The sequence below is a fragment of the Bos grunniens genome, chromosome 8 (assembly GCF_055505025.1).
Source record: "Bos grunniens cultivar Pamir isolate PY7600 chromosome 8, Bosgru_T2T1.0, whole genome shotgun sequence".
Lineage (NCBI taxonomy): Eukaryota > Metazoa > Chordata > Mammalia > Artiodactyla > Bovidae > Bos > Bos grunniens.
This window is the reverse complement of record NC_141172.1, coordinates 68,632,676-68,654,000: the sequence shown is the minus strand read 5'-3', so window position 1 is coordinate 68,654,000 and position 21,325 is coordinate 68,632,676. Positions and strand designations below refer to the sequence as shown.

Genomic DNA, 21,325 nt, shown 5'->3' with positions numbered 1-21,325 from the left:
TTGGAACCAATAGGGGATTTTTGGAGGGTTTGGTGCACATGTTTCCTATCCCCTCGACTTCACTCCATCACCACCAAAATTGCACACCCTCGACCTCCCGAGGTGCGGGTTCTCGCCTCCAGCGCAGCCGTTCTGCAGCTACCAATCTCCCCAACACTACGCTCAGCCTGGTGTCAGCTCAGGGTCAGGGGCCCAGGGAGCAGCAGGAATGTGGGCGGCAAACCCGAGGGAGGGCGGCACAAAAGTTCCCGAGGTGCTGGACCGGAGACCCCTCACCCGCTGGAATCCTCTTCAAAGGAACTTTGTCCCAGTCCCAGGTGAGAGGAGTCCTGGACAGGAGAGGAGCCGTGCCGGGTCGGGGTCGGAGAGCACACCTTCCGGGTTCCCCAGAAGTTCCCAGGCTGCAAAGGGAACCCCGCTGTGTGTTTTCAATCCTTTTTCTTCCTGCTGGGGGGAGAGCGTCGGAGGCCACTTGCAAACCGCCCCACCTCACTGCCCCCCGCCCCGCCCTGCGATCCTATAAGCGCGCTCTCTCCAAGTGCCGACACCAAATAAACATACTGGAGGCTATTGCTCTTTCGACCCCGCGCTGCGCGCTTTACTCTTCACTTTCAGTTACATCCCTCTTTCCTCTCGCCTCTCGAATTTTCTTTCCTTCTTCTCTTCTATTTCTCTTTTTTTTCTAAGATCCGCGAGCGGTGCGGGCGCCGCACGTTGGCTGCGGCCCGCTTCCTGCTTTCTAATGTTCCATTGTGAGGAGCTTCCATTGTGACGTCGCGCCCCTTCGGCTGGGCTTTGTCTGTCCATATATGGGCAGCTACGTCACGGAGCTTTCCCGGGGCTCAGATAAATAGGCTGGTGGAGTTCCCTGGCTGGGAGCTTTTGGGCAGCAGTGAGCTTGCTAGGAAGCGGCGGGGCTGGTGCTGGCGGTAGCAGCGGCAGCGGCAGCGGCAGAGGCGGCTGGCAGAGGCAGTGGCGGCGGTGGCGGTGGCGGATTGGGGGGCGGGGGGGCCGCGGGCGCGCGTCTGTTGGTGATATCAATATTGAGGCCGCGTGCGACCCCCTTGGACCGAGATCTCCCCACCCCACCCCAACCCAGCCCCCACCCACCTCGCGCACACGCCCCCCCCCACCACCACCACCACGACCCAGCCTCCTACCACGGCGCCAGCTGAGGCATCCAAGAGGATTACCCACCCTTTGCCCTCTCCCCCACCCACCCCTCAAAAAAGAGAAGATCCCTTCCCCAGGCCCACCCCTTCCCCTCTTCCCTCCCCCCTCCCCCCGAACTTTCCCTCTCGCATGCTTTTCCCCTGCACCACCGATCGCCTCTCGGATGCCGCTTGCCTGGAAGCTGCGTTAGGAGCAAGCGGCGGCGGCGGCGGCGGCAGCTCGGGAGTGCTATGACCGGCAAACTCGCCGAGAAGCTGCCGGTGACCATGAGCAGTTTGCTAAACCAACTGCCTGACAATCTGTACCCCGAGGAGATCCCCAGCGCGCTCAACCTCTTTTCTGGCAGCAGCGACTCGGTAGCCCATTACAATCAGATGGCTACAGGTAAGGGCGGCGGGGAAGCGGCGAGGCAGCGAGGAAGGAAAGGGAGAGAGGAAGAGGAGGAGGGAACAAGCTAGCTACGGATGGATAGATGGATGGATGGATGGAGAGATGGGGGGGGGGGGCGCGCGCTGTGAATTTTCCGGGGGGCGAGTTGCTTTTCCCACCCACTCCTCCCGCCCTCCCCGATCGGGAAGGCTCGGTTGGCGACGCCACGGTAGAGGCTTCGATTCTTCCGGGTGGGGGCAGCCGCCGACCAAAGGGAGGTAGGTGCGAGCGGCTCTGGGGTTCTCCACTTAGGGGGCGCGATCGCCGGGCTGCGCGCAAGGCGTAGTGCCATCGCCCCCTTTCCCGGGAGGAGCCCAACGTCCCTTTTCACCCGCGCTCTCCCCCCTTACTCCCTCAGCCTCCCACCCGGGATGGAGCCATGTGCGGCGTGGAGTCCCCGCGGTGGGAGAGGTACTGCGACGCTGCCTTTTCAGGGCGTTCAGCAAAGCCGTGGGGGTGTGGGGACGGCGGGGAGGGGAGAAGGTGGGGATCCACCCGCCCGAGGGCTGCCACGGGGGGCGATCCCCGGACCGAGGAGCTTGGGAAGAGCGGCCACTCCCGCCATGGAGACACCGGCCGGTTTTCCGCCGCCCTCCACTCTAGCTAAGCTGAGGCTAGGCTTTCCCCCTCCAGCAGGAGCCGAAAGCTCCTTCAGGCCCGGAGGAGGCTGGGGCTGGGGGAGGCGGCGGGAGAGCTCCCTTTGCGGGCAGCACCCCTCTACGCGCCGAGGACAAAGCGACGGAGCGCTCCGGGTCAGCTACCCGGGCGCGGTGCGCACAGGGGGCTTCGTCGGGGCAGGAAAGGCGCGGGGTCCGGCGCGGACAGGGCTAGGGGAAGAGGGCCGAGTTGTGTGCGCTGGAGAGCGAGAGCCCGGCGCGCTCCGGGTCTGAAACTACCTGTAGCTGCAGCTACCTGCCCGCCCCACCTCGGGAATAACAACAATGCTTCTCGCTCTCGCGCCTGTGTGTATGTGTGTGTGTGTGTGTGTGTGTGTGTGTGTGTGTGGTACGGGAGTGTGTGTGTACGGCGTGTGCGGTGTGTGTGCAGCAGCCACTCCACACCCCGATCCGTAGTATTTTGCTGTATCCAGGTTGCGCCCGGGAGCGCGGCACCGCCCGCTTTGCGCTGGGCGCAGCTTTCTTTCCTCTTATCCCATCCTCTGCGCACTCCACGCGGCCGCACCCTCCACACCTGGGCAAGGACCTGGGCGCCCCGGCCCGGGAGCCGACTCGGCTTCACTCACCCCTACCCTCTCTCCCCCGCTCTCCGCAGAGAATGTGATGGACATCGGTCTGACCAACGAGAAGCCCAACCCGGAACTCTCATATTCGGGCTCCTTCCAGCCAGCCCCCGGCAACAAGACCGTGACCTACTTGGGAAAGTTCGCCTTCGACTCCCCTTCCAACTGGTGCCAGGACAACATCATTAGCCTCATGAGCGCCGGCATTTTGGGGGTGCCCCCGGCCTCTGGGGCACTCAGCACGCAGACCTCCACGGCCAGCATGGTGCAGCCGCCGCAGGGGGACGTGGAGGCCATGTATCCGGCGCTGCCCCCTTATTCTAACTGCAGTGATCTCTACTCGGAGCCTGTGTCTTTCCACGACCCCCAGGGCAACCCCGGGCTCGCCTATTCTCCCCAGGATTACCAGTCGGCCAAACCGGCCTTGGACAGCAACCTCTTCCCCATGATTCCCGACTACAATCTATACCACCACCCCAACGACATGGGCTCCATGCCGGAGCACAAGCCCTTCCAGGGCATGGACCCCATCCGGGTCAACCCGCCCCCTATTACCCCGCTGGAGACCATCAAGGCATTCAAAGACAAGCAGATCCACCCGGGCTTTGGCAGCCTGCCCCAGCCGCCGCTCACGCTCAAGCCCATACGGCCTCGCAAGTACCCCAACCGACCTAGCAAGACCCCTCTCCACGAGCGGCCACACGCGTGCCCGGCGGAGGGCTGCGACCGCCGCTTCAGCCGCTCGGACGAGCTGACCCGGCATCTGCGCATCCACACGGGCCACAAGCCCTTCCAGTGCAGGATCTGCATGCGGAGCTTCAGCCGCAGCGACCACCTTACCACTCACATCCGCACGCATACGGGCGAGAAGCCCTTTGCCTGCGAGTTCTGCGGGCGCAAGTTTGCGCGCAGCGACGAGCGCAAGCGCCACGCCAAGATCCACCTCAAGCAAAAGGAGAAGAAGGCGGAGAAGGGGGGTGCGCCTTCTGCGTCCTCGGCGGCCCCGGTGTCCCTGGCCCCTGTGGTCACCACCTGCGCCTGAGGCTCGGGCCCCCAGATCCCACTTTTCCCCTTCAGTGTCTCCCGGCTGCTCGCCTGAATGCGCAGCCGAAAAGCTAGCTACGGAGGCGCAGGGGCCGCGCCCTGGCCTCTCCATGGACGTAAGGCCCCTTGTTTCCCTTCGCTGTCCCCCGTCTCCACCCTTTCACATCGGCCGACGGTCGGGGGCCAGGGCAAGAGGCGCCTTCCCCTCGCTGCCCACCCCTTAGCCAAGGCGTGGGGGCGGAAAGGTGGCGTCTAGCCCGCTTTGTTCAGTTCGGATCGTCTTGATCCAGGGGCCGCCGGGCCGGGCCAACGACCTGCCGGGGACTGAAGGCGGGGTCCGCCCAAGCCTCGCCGGACCCAAGCACCTCACGGTTCCCCCCACGTGTCCCTCGATTCCCCCTCGAAGACCCGAGAGGGGGAGGGGGTAAGGAGCGCACCAAAGCGCAGAGCTTGCTGCCCGCCGCACGCACGCGCGCCTGCGTGCGGGGATGCGCGCGAGTGTGCGTGCTCGCGTGTGTGTATGTGTTATGTGTGCGTGTGTGTGTTTCTGTGTGTGTGCGCGCGCGCGCACGCGTGTGTGTGAGACTCTTGAGCTGAACTGGGCTGTGTCCACCCTAAACTCTTCCCCACTTCGGGTCCCCAGGCCGCTAGGGAAGCGTCCCAGCCTGGGGGCCTGCGCGTGGCGGGACGAGACGGTCTTCCATCTGCTCAGAAATAATGTTTCTTACAGAAATGCCTCGGATGCCGCCGCCGCGGTGCTGCTACCGCCGCTTAGGGTTTGGCCCCTCAGAATCCCTCCTTTTCCGAGCGCTTCCCTCTCAAGGCCTCAGGGCAGTTTGATCTGCGGGGAGAAGGAGCAGCCATCCTTGAACCTGCCTTTTTAGAAATGTGTTTCCTCAGCCCCACTTTTTAAAAATCTGAGTTTGCTCTCTGCCTTCCCCCGCCTTTCCCCTCTAAGCCTTTTACCATCTCTTTCCAAATCTTTTTTCCAAAAAGGCAGGCCTCAACCAGCCACCCCATTTCGCCATCTTTTTGTTTTCTCTCACTCACGTACCCATTTCTCTTCCCACCATTGATTGGAATGCAGCCTTTTTTCCCCCTCTTTGTCATCATCCATACAACAGGTAGAATTCAAATTTAGGTAAATGGCATGTGTGTATGTATGGATGTGTATAAATATGTGTGTGTGTTCACACACACACATATATATACACACACACATATATATATATAACCTGCACACAGTATGTATTTCTAGCAAAATTAAATCTCTAAGGTACTTGGCAATCCCGTGCAGTGCACCGGAATAAAAAGAACTTATAGGCATATACAGCTTTAAACGATTTATTTTTTATGAAAAAATGGAACCAATGAGACTGTATCTGCCTATGTGTGTATGTGTATGTGAGTATGTATATATGCATCCATAGAAACACATAGACACACATCAGTGTCCAAATTTTCCTCAAGTTATGGGGATGTCTGCATTAATCCATGTTGATGAATGAGGCACATCTCTTCCATACCCCAGTCTCACCTTCTCCCTGCCCTACCTCACCTCTTCTCAGGCACCCCCTCCTCCCCAGCCTCCTCCGCGCAGGGGGAACTATTTGGATGTGGAGTAGTAGGGAAGCTGGCCTGAGACACAGCTTCCAGTGCAGTCTTGCCTGAATGTACTGTTCCCTGTTAGCGTTATTTCTCCTGGGGTCAGTAAGCTGCCCAGAGAGAAGGAAGACAGGTCTGGAGTTTACAGAATGTCTGTTTTTAAAGTCACTTTATGCGTTTCCCACTTTTTTTTTTTTTTAAAGAAAAAAGCACCGGTTTTTTTGGTGGTGGATAAATAATACTAAAAGGAATCTAGTGAAAGGGGGAAAAAATCATAGAGCAAGAGGATTGTGGATTTCCAGGTACTTGGATTTTTTGTAGAAGAAGAGAGAAGTGGATGAAGTTTGCCAGAAGGGCCCATATTTTTTCAGCTGAAGGGTAAAATCTTTCTTTGCAGAGACAGTATTTTGCTGAATACTTTTTATAATGTGATGATTATTTAAAAAAAAAACAAAAATTTTGGTCACTTCAAAGCTGGAAGGAGGAATCAGATAACCCTTTAATATTTTTTCCTTGCTCCTTCTGATCTATGCATGTCACTGCATGATAATTCTGAGTTTTCCTTTGTTTTAATAAAACTGTTCTCAGACATTTAAACTAAACTAAGAGAAAAATGACTTTGTTGCCAAAAGGTTGTGCTATCCAGATTTTTTATATGTCTGCATGTTTTAAGAGAAAAAAAAAAAGAGAAAATGCACTCTAACTTATGTGAACTGAGAGAAAAAAAAATCAGGTTTTAAACAGGAAAACCTATGGGGAATGATATTTTTTGAAAGACTTTTGTATAAAGTTGAGTACTTAGAAAAAGACAAACCAGATGTAATATATTTTGTGGATGTTTTTATTTCTTGGATTTATAGTACCTTATACTAAGGTTAAAAAAATATGCTTGATATTGTGAAAAGGTGAAATTCTTCACCAACATTTCATTTGCTCCTTTGTCACATTGTTATGCCAATATAATATAGTTAATGAAAACAGCATTTTTAAAAACCGAAATATTGAAATGGTGTCATGTTGTACCATTTGCACTGTGAGCAAATGCTAATACAGTAAATATATTGTGTTTGCTGACAATCAGCTGGCCTATAAATCTCCTTATTTTATTTCTTGTTTTCATAGCATAAACTTTTGGTTTGGCTTGTGTTTTTTTTGTTGTTTTTTTTTTTTTTTTGTCTTGTTTTGTTTTTGGCTGGTAGTTGGTTTGATAGGTGGTGCTTGTGCCTGGTTTTTGTGGTTCTTTCTCTGAGACTCTTTACCGTGGAAAGGTGGAGTCTGGCATTATTAGAAGGTGGTCAGAATTTTGTGTGGGGTTCTGGTGTTTCCAGGTCCATGTTGCGTGTTTACTGTGGTTCTCAGAGAATTCCACTGTGGTTCTAAGGTTTCTCCTCCACCCTTCTGAGAGCCTCAAACTGCCAGAGAGATTAGACGAACTTAGATAAGCTCATGGGACTCTGGGCTGGACTCTTTCTCTCTGGTTTCTAATGGGTATTTGAGGGTAGAAGGGAGGGGAGCTCCTGGTTTAGGATCTACTTCTCTGGTGGTTACAGTGAGCACCAGAGCCGGACCCAGGGTTGGGGGGTGAGTATCTCTGCAGCCACACTCAGTCATGCTGTAGTTGGAGCTTTTAAAGCTACTGAAAAGCAGATAGAGATTTGAGAGGGGTTCTTCAGGGTTGGCAAGATCACTAGAGAGAGGGAGAGCTCTTCTTGTGGTCAGATAATTGGGAAAAATAAGGTTTAAAAGCTCTACAACTCAGTCCTACTTGGACAGGGAGCGACCTGGAAAAGGGAGTCCTAGTTTTTATGAACTACCCAAGGATCCAATGCTTAGAAGATAAAGAACCCTGGAATTTGGAGAAATACAGGGAATGTTTTCTATAACAGTAATCCCTCCCATCTTACAATCTCTATCTCCCATAGGAGTAATGGTTTCCCTACCCTCTGAGCTTTGTTCTCTGGAACCTTGCTTTACCTTAACAGACTTTATTTGCCAGCCCCAGAGCTTTTGCCATTTCTCTTGAAGAGACACGTACTCTCCACTTCCTTCCTGTGTTCACATCTCCATCCTGCTCCTTATTTCCCATCGTTTATAGAATCCTTTATCCTTGGGAGGCTTGTTCTAGAACAGTCTTTGGACAGATCAGTCTCTCCCTCTCCAGCCTGCCCCCTGAAACACTCGCTTGCATTTCTTAGCCATGCATTTTGTATCTTACCTGCCTCAGCAACATGTAGGAGCTTGTTGTACCATACAGAGCTGTGTCAGTGTACCATGACATTGTGACTTGGGAACAGCACCTGAGGTGCCAACCGGGCCAGCCATCCAGTGACAGGATGTCATTGTGATGTCCCTGCTTGAAAACTGTTCTATCATGCCCCCTGCCCTCCATGCGGGCCCATCAGAGTGAAAAATACGGGTGGTATTTCTGGTTGAGAGCAGACCTGGGTGGAGGAGGTGGGCTGTGGCTTAGAAAAGAATGTTTTTGATGTGAGAGATCAATACAGAGAATGCAGTGTGCAGTCTCTCATGTTCTCACCCACACAGCTCTAGGTCACTGGCTGCCATCTTAAATTCCCTTCTCTGGCCCTCATGAAACTTGGAAACTTCCAAGCTGCAACTTTGTGTACAGCTGTAAAGGAGGTATCCTTTTTTAACACAAGGAATCCAAGATGGCCGAGAAGTCCTAGTGATGGAGAATATAGTCCATCTCCTTGCTAAACTGGATGAATCCTTCCAGATTTCCATGTGTTTTTCAAGTGAACATAATCAGAGGAAGAGAGGTCACTGGGTTTCTTCAGAGTTAGCACACAGCCCTACATGCACCTTCTCCAGTCAAACCCGGCGTTCCGAGGGACACTTTCGTCAACAGTGTACTACGCAGCTTGATTCATAAACTCGCTTCCCATTGGTGCATGTTACTCAGCCCAACCTGGTTCAACCACTGGGCTACTTGGCAATATGGCAGCCCGCCTGGCTGGCACCAGCCCTCTGTGGTGTAATCTCTGATTCACACTTTGTAGGTAGATAAGGCTGCCCCAGATAGCATCACATCACCAACCCAACCTGCCCGAGTTTTGTAAATGTGGGGAGAGGAGATTCAACCCTGAAACTTATGGGTGAAGTGAGGGTGGGGGAGAGGAAAGTTCTGGATGGGGCTGTCATGAGAAACAATCCATGGAGGCCTTGCCAAGAAGAGGCCCAGGAGTGTGGAAACCCCTAAGTTGTTTGGGGGTGAATGAAAGGATGCCCCCCAACACACATACACACCCCTCGGAGTGGCATACTGAAAGTGATGACTCTACAAAATTGTACTTAGTGAACTGGGATTGGGAACAAATGAGGTGATACTTTGTGAAAACCGGGGGCAGGGAATAGGGAATAGCTTATATTTTTATTCAGTGGTGGTGGAGAGTGAGTGAACGAGTGTGTGTGTGTCTATGTATTATTCACAAGTATATAAAAAGGAATAGGAAGGTGGATTCTGGTGAGTGTAGGCAATAACATGTGGCCACTCATTCCTGATCCCCTTTTGCTAGTCCAGAATTTGCTTGCTGGAGGTGAGGGGTTGTGAACAGCCTTTTACTGGCCTCATTGGCTCCCCTTGTGTCCTGGAACAGTAAACCTGGGGAAAGTAGGAGGCCTCTGTGTATCCCAAAGACTAGAAATCATACTGGCAAAAATCTTAATGACTAGGAGAAAATGACTTTCTAAAAGGTGCCATGGGGTTTTAAAAATAGGTCGTAATCCTAAATCTATCCCTAGTGGCTCCTTTTAGCAAACCCGCTCTTTGTGTGGGGAGGAGTGAATTCCCCAAAAGGGGATGGATCTGAGTGACCCTTGGAGCCCTTTGGTCCCGGCAGCCCCTGGGACAGTCTTTAGGGCAAACCATCACTCCCCCATCTGTCATCTACGAAGGCATGGAACATGTCTGGCCTCATCAGCTTCTCCCAGCATCCTAGCTCTTGAAATTTCACTGCTCCTTTTGCTGGAAAGTTCCCATCCATGCCAGCCATCTCTAATATTTTCCACGCTGACCATTTTCACTATTCCCTGCAACAACAGAGGTGGGGGCAGGGTTGGGGGCAGTGCCGTGGGGCTCTCCCCAATTTGCACTACAGTCTCCAATGGGTCATGCCCAGGCAGGAAGGGAGCAGGCCCTGAGCTTCCTGCATGGGATCCTCAATCCCCATCCTTCATGTGGGCTCTGGAATTGGGGTCTTCCCTGCCACCACCACCCCTGCAGGCCACCAGGGGCACAGTGCTCCTCAGCCCCCCTAATGGGCATGAAAAAACTATGTCTTCCTCTCTGACAAACATATAGGTGGTTAGAAGCAAGGTTTCTGAGCAATCTTACTAAGGAGGTGATGTAAACAGATCATGGACACAAAGTGGCAAACAAGAATTAGAGAATACAGTGTTCTAGATGGTGCTGGCTACTCAGCAGAATATGGGGTGGCTTACTGAGATCCTGCTCTGCTCTCAAGGTCTCTGGACAAAGGACAGACATAATCTCTGGGCTTTTGGAATGTCATTCCTTGATCTCAGGCACCCTACCCTGCTCTTATGGTCTCCTCCTTCATCCATTCCTAGGGGTCTTCAAGACTCCACAACCCTCTAATGCCATCATTACTCCAATTATGTTCTCTTATTTGTGTGGAGCATGATCACTAGCCCTCCAAGTGGTTTCCCATGAGGCCTGCCCAGGGCCTGCCGTCATCTTCACCTTGGACTGTTCACAGTGGTATCACACCCAACCAGAAACCAATGCTCTTTTCTGCTCCAGCCAACAACAGACTTGAGTCCCCTCTGGGGTCTCCCACTGGGTTTCTAGTGAGAGGCTCAAGAATGCTTCCATTTCTCAGCTCCCTGGAGAAGAAGAAATGTCTGACACTGCCGAGGCTGGGGACAGCCCAGCCCTCCATGAGGGAAGTTACCCTTATCTGTGGACCTGTGTTCTGGCCCACCTCAGGGGTTGACCACTTACCCAGAAGTCATCAGGTCCCTGTCTCCACCAAAGGGAGAGAGATTAGTGACAAGAACAGAGCTGGGCCTCCAGGAACGTTGGCTTCTTCTCACCACACGCTGCAAGAGCTCTGGCACTTTTATTCCCGCGTGCTTTGCCCATCCAGGTGGTCCAGGCACCCAAAGGTCTTCCATTCTTCCTTGTTCCCTTTTCTCTACTGCTTAGGAAGGTCGGGCCCTCTGAGCAGGAAAGAAAAATTTCCTGCTCCTGTATGACCCTCGGGTGCTAAGGAAAGCTTACTTAGGGGCACTTGTTACTCAGGTCTCCGTCCTGAAAATTGAGAAGCAGTTTGATAACCCAGCAGCTACTCTAGCTGTGCCCTTGGGGCCCTTAACTTGTTTTGGAGTCATCATCCATCCTTGATCTGAACCCAGCTCTGCCACTTTCTTGCAGTGTGACTGTCAACAAGTTTCTTGGTCTCTCTGGACATCGCTTTCCTCCTGTCTGATCATTACTGTTGTGGGGTTCAAGTGAGGTGATGTGTACGATGCCTGACTCAGTGTGGGTGCGACATAAATGCTACTTATCTTGCTTGCTCCTTGCCCCGCCCTCTTTCCCCATCCTCCAAACCCAGATGCGAGAAAGAGGCATCTGGCTCCACCAGGGATCAGTACATGGATCCAAACACAGCCAGAGGAACGTGCAGTCCTCAAAGCCACTCCCAACCCCAGCCATCCACTGGACATCTATATTCTGAAAATGGGTCCTCTCCACCCACCCCACCCCCAATCCACCCAGAGAACACAAGTCCTGTCCCCTCTTGGCCGCAGTTGCTGCTCATTGTTGCCATTTCCTGCCCTGGTTCCTGACCCCTTCCCTGGTCCTTTTGTCTCTCTCACTTAGATGGGTGGATGTAACACCTTCCTGATCCAGTATCATCTGCAAAGTTAATTAATGTGTCATCAGGTTGTTGCCTGCTTCCTGATCCTTATCAGGGATTTAAATAAAATGCAGCAGCCCCAGCTCTTCCCCAACCATCCCTCACCCTGGATCTGAGACTTGGTCTTAGTCATCAGTCCTTGACCTCAGCCTTCTGGCCAGTTCTCAGCCTCCAGCCCCAGGGCTGTTGGTGCTGCCCCTGCCCCACCCTAGTTTGGGAACAGAAGTGCCATCCAGGGCTTTAACGACAATGATGTTCTTGAGGGAATCAGGGTTGCCAGGGCCTTTACCTCATCCCACCCCCTTGGGCGGGTTCCCCTAGGTTTGTAGAGTCATAAGGGACTTTGGAGAAAGAAATGGCAGCCTGTTCCACTGTTCTCACCTGGGAAATCCCATGGACAGAGGAACATGGCGGGCTACTGTCCATGGGGTTGGACATGACTTATTGACTTAACAACAAAGGGACTTTGAGAGGCTATTTAGGCCAAAACACTCCTTTTCAAGCGTGGAGCAGGTCATGATTTGTCCAAGATCATATATATCCAGTAAAAGCAAAGTCAGGATTTCAGATCCAGACTCTCAGCAGATGGTCTCATAAAAGGGTGCTAATTGCTTCACTTATTTAATAAATATTTGTGGAAGGATATAGCCGTGAACAAAGGAAAAAGTCCCTCTGCTCTCAAAGATTCTCTTCTCCAGGGAAGAAACGGGTAAAAAACAAATAAGTAAATACATGTTGTGTCAAGTTGTGATATGTGTCACAGAGAAGAAGGGTAAGAAGAATGACGAGTGCTGGGGAGCTGATTACAATACTATATAGGGTGTGGGACTTCCCTGGTGGTCCAGTGGTAAAGAATCTGCCTTTCAATGCAGGAGATCCCTGGTTGGGGAACTAAGATCCCACATGCCACGGGGCTTACTGAGCCCTCGCTCCACAACTAGAGAGATTGCATGCTGCAATGAAAGATTCCTCAAGCTGCAACTAAGCCTTAACATAGCCCAAAATAAATAAATATATTTTTAAAATATACTATAGGGTGGTCTAGGACAACCAAACAGGGAAGGGGCCTTTGTGCACAGATGCAGGAAATGATGGAGCTGGCCACACAGGGACCTCTGGGCATTAGCTCTCCAGGCAGAGGAGATGGCAAGTGTAAAGGTCCTAATGATGGTATTCTTAGACTATTAAAGGAATCGCATGGAGCCAGAGTGACTGGAAAGAAGCCAGGGAAGGAGTCAGGCATAGGAAGAAGTCAGAGAGGTAGTGTGGGGACCAGATCACAGAGAAAGCAAACCCGTTCTGAAAACTGATGGTCAGAGAGAGCCCCGTCCCCCACCAAGCCTCTGGGGAGAACACTGACCTGTGCCTGGATGCCCCCTCTCTCCTCTCATGCTGCCTCTCCTTTCACCCTTCAAACACCCTTCCTCTGCTTGGCCTCCTCACCCTCTTACTGCAGTCTTCTTTACCCTTCTTCCACATCCTCTCAGAGGCCACTGATGATTCCTAGACTCTAAATTGTCCAAGGAGAGACAAAGCTGCCTCCTTTGAGAACCACGGCCTGAAAACCCTTTCTCCTCCTGTTGCCATTTGCCTTGATGCCAAGTCCCTAATAAGATGGATGACTCTTTCTGCTGTCCAACCTCAGAATGGGAATTTCCCTTGGCCTCATCTCTGAGGAACTGCTGCAAAGGCAGCCGCCTCCTTCATCTGTGGCTGGATTGGCCATGTTTCCTGCCTTGGCAAAGAGCTGGTGGATGGCCGCTTTTCTCCAATAGGGTCATATTCTCATCCCGCCTCAGCTCTCATCTTGTAAGATGGAACATTCCTGAAATCACTTAATCTGCAGTCTTCCTGGCATAAGCTCCATTTCCCTGGATTTTTGCAAATCTTGGAGCATCATTTCTATACACTCATCTGAGCAGTTTCATTCTGGAGAAGAAAAAATGTCTTCCATTGCCTTTTTTTGGGTCTTCCACTTCATGTCTTTCCAAAAGCCCCCATCAATCTCCGTCTTTCTGTGGCAACTTGGCATCATCAAGAGCTTCTTTGCATCTGATTAATTTGTCCGTTAATTTAGTAAAACCATATCAAAGCAGATCCAGTGCTACTTGGAGGGGAGGGGCAGCAGCAGTACAAAGTCAAACAAGCACAGGACAAAGTTTCTGCCCTCGAGGATCTTCCATTCTATCAAAGAAAAGGCAGACATGTAAACAGACCACTTCCGTAAATTGGGCCTCTTTTAATGTGCGCTTTCCAGGTGGCATTCATGGTAAAGAACCTGCCTGCCAATGCAGAAGACATAGAAGATATGGATTCAATCCCCTGGAGGAGGGCATGGCAACCCACTCCAGCATTCTTGCCTAGAAAATCCCATGGACAGAGGAGCCTGGTGGGCTACAGTCTACAGGATCGCAGAGTCAGACACAACTGAAGCGTCTTAGCACACATGTCGTGTGATGGTAATGCCTGATAGGAAGGCATCTAAATCAGAGTCCAGTGGGAGGTGGGAGAGGTGGGGGTGGGGTGAGAAAAGCTTCCTGGGGGAACTTAGAGCATCCTCTCCAGATCCCACAATAATAATGAAGCCTCAGAGTCACCAGGAACTTAACTACCTGTCAAGTGCTGTGCTAAATTCTTTTGTGAATTATCCCACTGGGTTCTAGGTGGAATGGATCTACCTGGGATGTTCACCTGGTGGCCTATTGGGCTGCTCACTCTCTTGTCCTTTTCCCAAAGGAGAAAGAGAACATCCCGGTGGCCCACAGGCCCCAGAAAACAACATAGCAGCTTGGCATATCTGGAGCGGGCCCAGCTGGCTTGGTGGAGGTTGTCCAACCCAGATGACACTTCCCTGTGTTACATTCTGGTTGCTTCTCCCTACAGGGCAGACTTTTCTGGGGCTTGAGGAGGGGTTAGGATGGGGACTCGATCTTCAGATTCTTCTTGGTCCATGCAGAGCATCCTTTCTGCTCTTCTCCTCGGCTGTTTCTCAGCTCAGGGCCTGAGATGGTCAGCTGGGAGCCAAGGCCACCCCATGCCCTCTTTGTTCTGATGCTCAGAGTTCTGCTTCTACAATTCCAGGGGCTTCTCTGGTGGCTTAGATGGTAAAGAATGTGCCTGCAATGTGGGAGACCCAGGTTCAATCCCTGGGTTGGGAAGATCCCCTGGAAGAGGGCATGGCAACCCACTCCAGTATTCTTGCCTGGAGAATCCCATGGATAGAGGAGCCTGGAAGGCTACAGTTCATTGAATAGCAAAAGATTTGGACACTACTGAGTGACTAACACACTTCCACAGTTCCAACCATGGACAGACCTCTCCCTTCCCCCTATCAGCCCACCCACCTGCTTCTCCTTTGCTGCTGTTGGAAGAGCTCAGATCTCTCAGCCAAAAGACCAAAGGCACTCCAATAAATAAAAAAAAAAAAAGCCAAGAAAATTTGAGGAAAAAATTATTTATTAATGACTTGAACTTTCAGATATTTTAGAGTATTATAAGCACTGATAATTCACTATTCTTATAGAAAAAAACATATGTCAAGAGAACAAATAGAAAAATAAAATTTAACTGTTGGTAAGAATTAAAAAAAAAATACCAAAGGCATAGCTTCAGCCCCAGAACTGCCTTTCTGTGTTAGACCATATGTCAACCTCATAACTTGGCTGAGTCTCTGTTTTCCCATCTGTACAATGGGGTTAATGCCCCTACTCTCCACCAGGCTGTTGAGTGGATCTGCTGCATTGTAAAATTGTGAAAAACAGCTCTTTAGTCCCAAAAGCTTGAAGAAGACTGCTGGGGGATGTTCTCCTTCTACAGGTGAATATTCTGGGCAGATGTTCCCAAGAGATCTAGGAGCTAGGTCTGAATTCTTCCTACTAGATCATGTGAAAAAACCATACAGGGTCCAGGTGACAAGCTCAGGCATGGTCCCTGCTTCACAGTTAGAAACTGTACCTTCTGGGTCGTAGGGTGTTGAATTTACACCCAATGAGAATCTGTATCGTCAAACCATTGTTCACCTCTGGGCCCCACTGCATCAGGAGTTAGGAGATCTGGCTACTGGTATTGACTCTGAGATTAGGACAAAACTGTATGATGTTTGCAAAGTCACAGTCCCCCTCTGGATCTTACAGTCTGATCAGGAAAGTGAGTGGTGCTGGTGGTGGATCCATACATCACCTCCAGCTGTGATGTTTTGGGAATGGCAGGCTGGGTCCTATGGGTCCACACAAGACCCAGCCCTCCATCTCAGCAGGGGAAGCTGAGCCAGGGCCGGGCCACAGCAGGTTGAGGGAGAGGCCTCTGCTCTTGTCCTCCTGGGCGCTAGCTTAATGATCCTGCTTCCTTCTGCTCAAAAGCTCCAGCCTCTCTCCAGCCCTGTGCTGGCTCCCTGGGGCCTCTGTTCCCTGACTATAGTTCCTTCTGGCCTGAGTCTGTGCTGGGGGAATGTTCTGGGGCTGTGATTATTTGGGGAATGTGTTTCTTAACCCTTTTCCCCTTGTGGGCTTCCTAAGTCATTTCAGTCATGTCGGGCTTTGTGTGACCATATGGGCTGTTGCCCTCCATGCTCCTCTGTCCATGGGATTCTCCAAGCAAGAATACTGGAGTGGGTTGCCATGCCTTCCTCCAGGGGATTTTCCCCACGAGGGATCAAGTCCATGTCTCCTGCGTCTCCAGCTTTGGCAGGCGGGTTCTTTATCCCTAGTGCCACCTAGGAAACCCTTTGTCCCACTTATTTGCCTGCAAAGTGTATAGAAACTGGTATGGAGTGAGGTCCCCTGGTTTGGGGTCCCAGTCAGTCTAAGTGCTCTCAGAGAGGCCTGAGATGCGTGAATGGATCAGCCTCCCACCTGTGGACTGGAAGACCCCAGAGGGTGGCCGGTTCCTGAGGGAGCCACTGCTCTGATAAGGGAGCAGGAGGGCTCAAGAGCTCTGCCTCTAGGTCTCCATCCTGAAGTCCTCCATGGCTAGATTTTTAGCCCCAAAGCCGCCACCTGAGCCTCTGCCTCTGCTGCCAGGACCTTGTCCCAGGAAAGGCCTCCCAGGAAGTTCTGGAACCTCATTCCTTCTTCTGAACCCCAAAACCCAAGTGTGCTCCTCCCCATCCTCCTCCTCAGCAGGCTGCCAGCAGCCCCTCCCAGCTGGGCCGGGCCGGCACACCCTCTCTCCCTTATCTCCAACATCACCTATTTATTCTAACCCCTCACCCCACTGGAGCATCTGCTGGGTTTCCCAATCACCCCTGGGTCAAGCCTGTGTCGAATGGGTTGAGTCATTACCTCCATCTCCTCCCCAACCCTCCCAGGTCCCAGGGCTTGGTCTGGTTTAGCAGGCTGGGAGGGAAGACACATCCTTTCCATGAAAGTAGAAGAGGCCTCCCAGGACAAGGATTTCCCTGAGATTCAGCCTAACTTTGTCTTCCCTGGCACAGTACCTGGTGGGCCTTCCTAGGTCAGCCCCATGAACCGCCCCCATCACCCACTGGACCACCCAGGAGCTTGTCTGAGTATTCTTCCTGTCCATTGCTCCTGACAGTACCTCCCCCAAGTATTCAGAGCAACTTGGACACAGCAACTAACTCAACTCTCTGGGCCTCAGATGACACATCTCTGAAATGAGGATAATGATACCTCACCTGACTCAGGCAGGACACTGGCCAGCCCATTTCCCAAGGTCCTCTTTGGTTCTCTTAGGTCTGCTCATTCTCAGCTCTTTCTTACCCCTATATTGAGAACAATACCTCTTCTGCATCCATTTGGGTTTCTTAGCTCACTTTGACCCTTGCTCTGGGGACTAGCTGTCTCCTATCCACAACCCCTACCCTCCAGTCTCCGATGATTTTCTTATAAGAATCTCCAAATCCCATAAAATCTCTGAGAACAGGCCTCCAGACCCGCCGGCCTCCCCACAGAGGCTCAGGTCACCACCTCCCTCTGCACTGCCCCCACCTCATCTAGGGAAACCCAGAGGTTACAAAGCAAGGCCTGGTTTCCCTCTGGGAACGAAAAGAGGATTCTGCGCTCTTTTCACACAGCATCTGGAGGGGCCCTCGGCAGTCCCTTCTGTGTGCAGCCCTCGGGGCATGGCTCTCATCTTTGTACGCTTGCCCTGCACACTTGCTCACAGGTGCCCCACTCCATTGTCCCGCAAGCAGTCTCTCCTGCCCTCCCTCCCTCTTCTCGATTTCTCTCTCTGCTCTGTGCTCCAAGAACACGCCCTCCCAACCCACCAATCCTACACACGCCACTGTGCTCTACAAGCTTCAGCTCCAGAATTTCCCAGTTCTCTGCTCGCTCCTCCACCGCATCCCCTCCAACTCCACCCTCAAAAGGGTGGGCCCCCCCACCAAGACAGAGACACCTCAGCTTCTCTTGGCCTGCCTTCATCAGAGGGAGTCTTTGCAGGCCCCTCAACTTCCTTTCCCCCTGAGAAAAAGCAGCTCGAGGTCCTCAGCAGCCTGGGGAAGCCCCTCCCCAGCATCTGGTGAAAGGACAAGAAGGAAGAACTGTAGGTTCTTTTCCCCAAGACTCCTAGATTTTGTACCAAAATGCAGGGTGTGCTCCTGTTTGCATTTTTTTTTTTTTGTTTCCTTTCTGAAAATAACCATGAAACTATCATTTCCTCCCACTGCCTTTTCCCTATCTTATTTGGATTAGCAGCAGAGTTCCTGAGAGAGATGGTTTGGAGCCACTGACAACCTTCTCTGACTTGGGTCTGGTGCACTCACAGGTGGCTTTTGAGCAGGTGCTGGGTCCCAAGGTTGGAGCGAAGGAGCCCCGAGGCTGGGCACGGTGGGTCCAGGAGACCACCACACCCCACCAAAAAACCAATCAGGGACTTTCAGGAAACCAGTTTTCTGCCCAACCTTGAGGCCTTGACCCCAATGTGGCAAATATCTGGAAGAACTCTGTCCTCTGCTGTAGCTCTTGGGTGTAGGGGAGGGGCCAGCAACTCAGCCCCCACTTCTTCCCTGCCTTAACCCCGGCTGACCAGATTGGAGGCTGCTGTGGTTGCGGACTCTCAAAGTAGTTGGGGGGCGGCAGAGGGATCAACACAGAGGCATCTATATTTACGCAAGAAGGAAAATGGGGTCCATGCTGGGGAATATATTTCTCTTTTTCTAATTCATTTTCATGCAATATACCTCCTCCAGTTCAATCATTCTGGGCACTCATACAGTTGCACCAACCAAGCCTCTAAAGATGCCGCATCCAGAGTTGTAGGAGGCAGATCAGAGAGGCCCCGGGAGGAACCCTGCCACTCACTGCATCAGAGTGCCCTCAGGGTCCAGCCCCTGACTTTCCCATGGCTTGCTTGAGAAACTGGGTTTGCCCCCCTCCCCTATCCCTCAGCCCTTGCTGTGAAGAGATGCTGGCCCCAAAGGTCTGAAGTTTTCTGTGACACCTCAGAGAAGTCCAGAAGCTGCGGCTTTGGTAGAAGGAGGGCAGTTAGACACAGAGGTGTTGAAGAGCCTCATTTTGGAGGGTGCCCCAACCCAAAGGTTCTGGTCCAGCTCCCAGACTCCAGCCCCTCATGCCTGCATCCACCTGCCTTTACTTCTGGTTGCAGACCACCCTGAGGGAGGGTCCGTGGGGCCCGGGAAGTTGCAGTTACACGTGAGGCAAGAGGTGGCCGCAGGAGGGTCTAAGACCTGTACTGCACACAGACCTTGTCCTAGCTCTGCAGGGTTTGGGGGTGGTGCCCCCAATTCCCTCCTCATAATCACTTAGTCTCCCTTCCCTCCCCATGTGCTTTTTTTGGGGACCCTTTCCTGATCAGTCCAGCGGTGCCACTGGCTGGGACTTGAGGGGCAGCTGGCCTGGCCTCAGGGGCATCACTGGTTCTTCCTCTACAGCTATGAGCCCCTCTTGACATCCCTGCTCATGCTGGGCACCACCTTCTCAGTGTGACCAGATTTATCCTGGAGTAATGGTGTCTGCCCCATCTAATCCCTCTGGGTCACCCTGCGTCAATGGGGACTCATTCCTTCCTTTGAGAGCCCTTGCCTGCCCAAAAGGCAGAAGCCTTGATATGGTGAACTCCTCCTCCACTCCCCAAGTCCTTCCAAACACATCCACCCCATGCACCCTCTCAGTCCTGCCCCTTCATCCCCAGTGGGACCCTCCTCCTCCCCCACTCCCTGTGCCAGGCTGAGCTGCTGGGCTATTTGGGGCTCTGAGCAGCCCTGTGGTGTAATCAGTGCCCCGGGATAATTGCCACCTGCTCTGCCGGTGTCTGGGGGCTGTCTCGGCCACAGCAGCAGGGGGTGGACACTGGGCAGCCAGGCCTGGAGAGAGGTCAGACTGGGGCAGTCCTCCCCACCCCACTCCCCAGATCTGCTCCTCACCACCCACAAGACCTGCAAGGATTCCCCAGGAAAGCCATGCTCTCCTGGGGGCTGTGCCCTCCTGGGATGCCCTGTGGCTTCAGCTGGAAATGGGTAGCCATCCCAGCCAGGGGGCAAAAGTCCAGAGGCCACTCCATCACCCAGAATCAACTCCAAGAATATCTCCCCCCACCTCATACTGCCCCCAGTGAGCACCCCTCCCCAGGCTGTAAGCTGACCCCTGGACAATGTGAGGGCTGGAGAACATGCTTGCAGCTAGGACTTCCTCGTGACCTTCAGCAAGACTTTCCTGTGATCAAGCCCTTCAAGGCCTCATTGTCCTCCTCCAGGGGGGAGCCTAAGGAGACACGTGAGACTGAGTCCCCCATAAACTCCGGCTCCCTGCCCTCCTGCTACTTTTACACAACAAGGGGCTTAAACAACCTGTTGTTCTCATTTGGCCTTTGACAGTTCAGCTTCGGTTTCCTCATTGATGAAAAGGAGATAATCAGAGGAGCTGCCTTAACAAGTTACTGTGAAAAAGACGCTATCTAATGCTTGCCAAATGCTTAACCCAGTATCAATAAATGCCAGTGGTAGTTATTATGGGGAACTTCAGAGGGCAAAGAATGGGGCTGGGGAACACTTAGAGGCCAGTGGTAAGACACTCAGAAGAGCAAAGCCTGAAGAGTCAGGCCAGGGCTGATGGGGCAAACCACACAGGGACCCCAGCACCTAAGCACCCCCAATGGCAGTGATGGCTCTGGAGGCTGAGACCGAGAAAACCTGGCCTTCTTCCTCTTTCAGTCCCATTTGCTCTAAGGTGGCACATATATACACAGCACACACACACACACATATATATATATATATATGCTTCTTGAGATCAATGAATACCAGACCCTGTGGATTTTTTTTTTTTTGCTTAATTTTTTATTGAAGTATAGTTGATTTGCCATGTTGTGCCAATCTCTGCCATACAGCAAAGTGACTCAGATATACACACATATACATTCTTTTTTTTAATACTCTTTTCCATTATGCTTTATCACAAGATATTGAATATAGCCACTTGTGCTATATAGTAGGACCTGGTTTTTTATTCATAAATGTTTTATTTTAAAAGAGAATCAGCAAAATCAAGATGAAGTGCCTTGATCCTGAGAGATGGAGAAGTAAATCTGTTGCTTTTTTCTTTACTGTTAGAGTCCAATGCTAATTCACCCTGATTCTTGGAATTCTTCAGACATCCATGAGTGGCCTCCTAGGGCCACTCAGAGAACTGACTTCTTCCCTGGGTGGCGCAACACCGTGGGAGGAATGGGCTGCAGTGCTGGGCCCAGAGGACAGGATTCGCAGGGCCAGACGCAGCGGAGCGCCATCCCTTGCTACTTCCCGTCTCCAACCAGGCACAGAGCTCCCATCTCTGGCACCCTGGCAAACAGGCCAGACCGGGAGAATGCCTTAGCTTTCCTGCTCCACCAGTACCACAGTGGATGCCAAGGAGGCCACTTGGGTAGAAGGGTGAGCCCAAAGTACTAGATACCTCCCCCTTGGGGATGGAGAGAAAGGGAGCATGCTCAAGAGTGGGGCTTGGAAAGTGCG

The 21,325-nt window shown here is 52.3% G+C and overlaps 1 protein-coding gene across 3 annotated transcripts; it reads left to right on the top strand.

The window, feature by feature from the left end:
• EGR3 (early growth response 3) lies at positions 1-6,571 on the top strand. 3 transcript variants are annotated; one of them, XM_086416256.1, is made up of 3 exons: positions 1,421-1,557; positions 1,961-2,013; positions 2,875-6,571. In XM_086416256.1, exons 2-3 carry the CDS (start codon positions 1,974-1,976, stop codon positions 3,882-3,884), a joined length of 1,050 nt encoding a protein of 349 aa, XP_086272382.1. In that variant the 5' UTR covers positions 1,421-1,557; positions 1,961-1,973; the 3' UTR covers positions 3,885-6,571. The 3 variants fall into 3 exon arrangements, with proteins under 3 accessions (XP_086272381.1, XP_086272382.1, XP_086272383.1); XM_086416255.1 differs by lacking the exon at positions 1,961-2,013 and having other exon boundaries at positions 1-1,557; XM_086416257.1 differs by lacking the exons at positions 1,421-1,557; positions 1,961-2,013 and adding an exon at positions 1,631-1,820.
• The last annotated feature ends 14,754 nt before the right edge of the window (positions 6,572-21,325 follow it).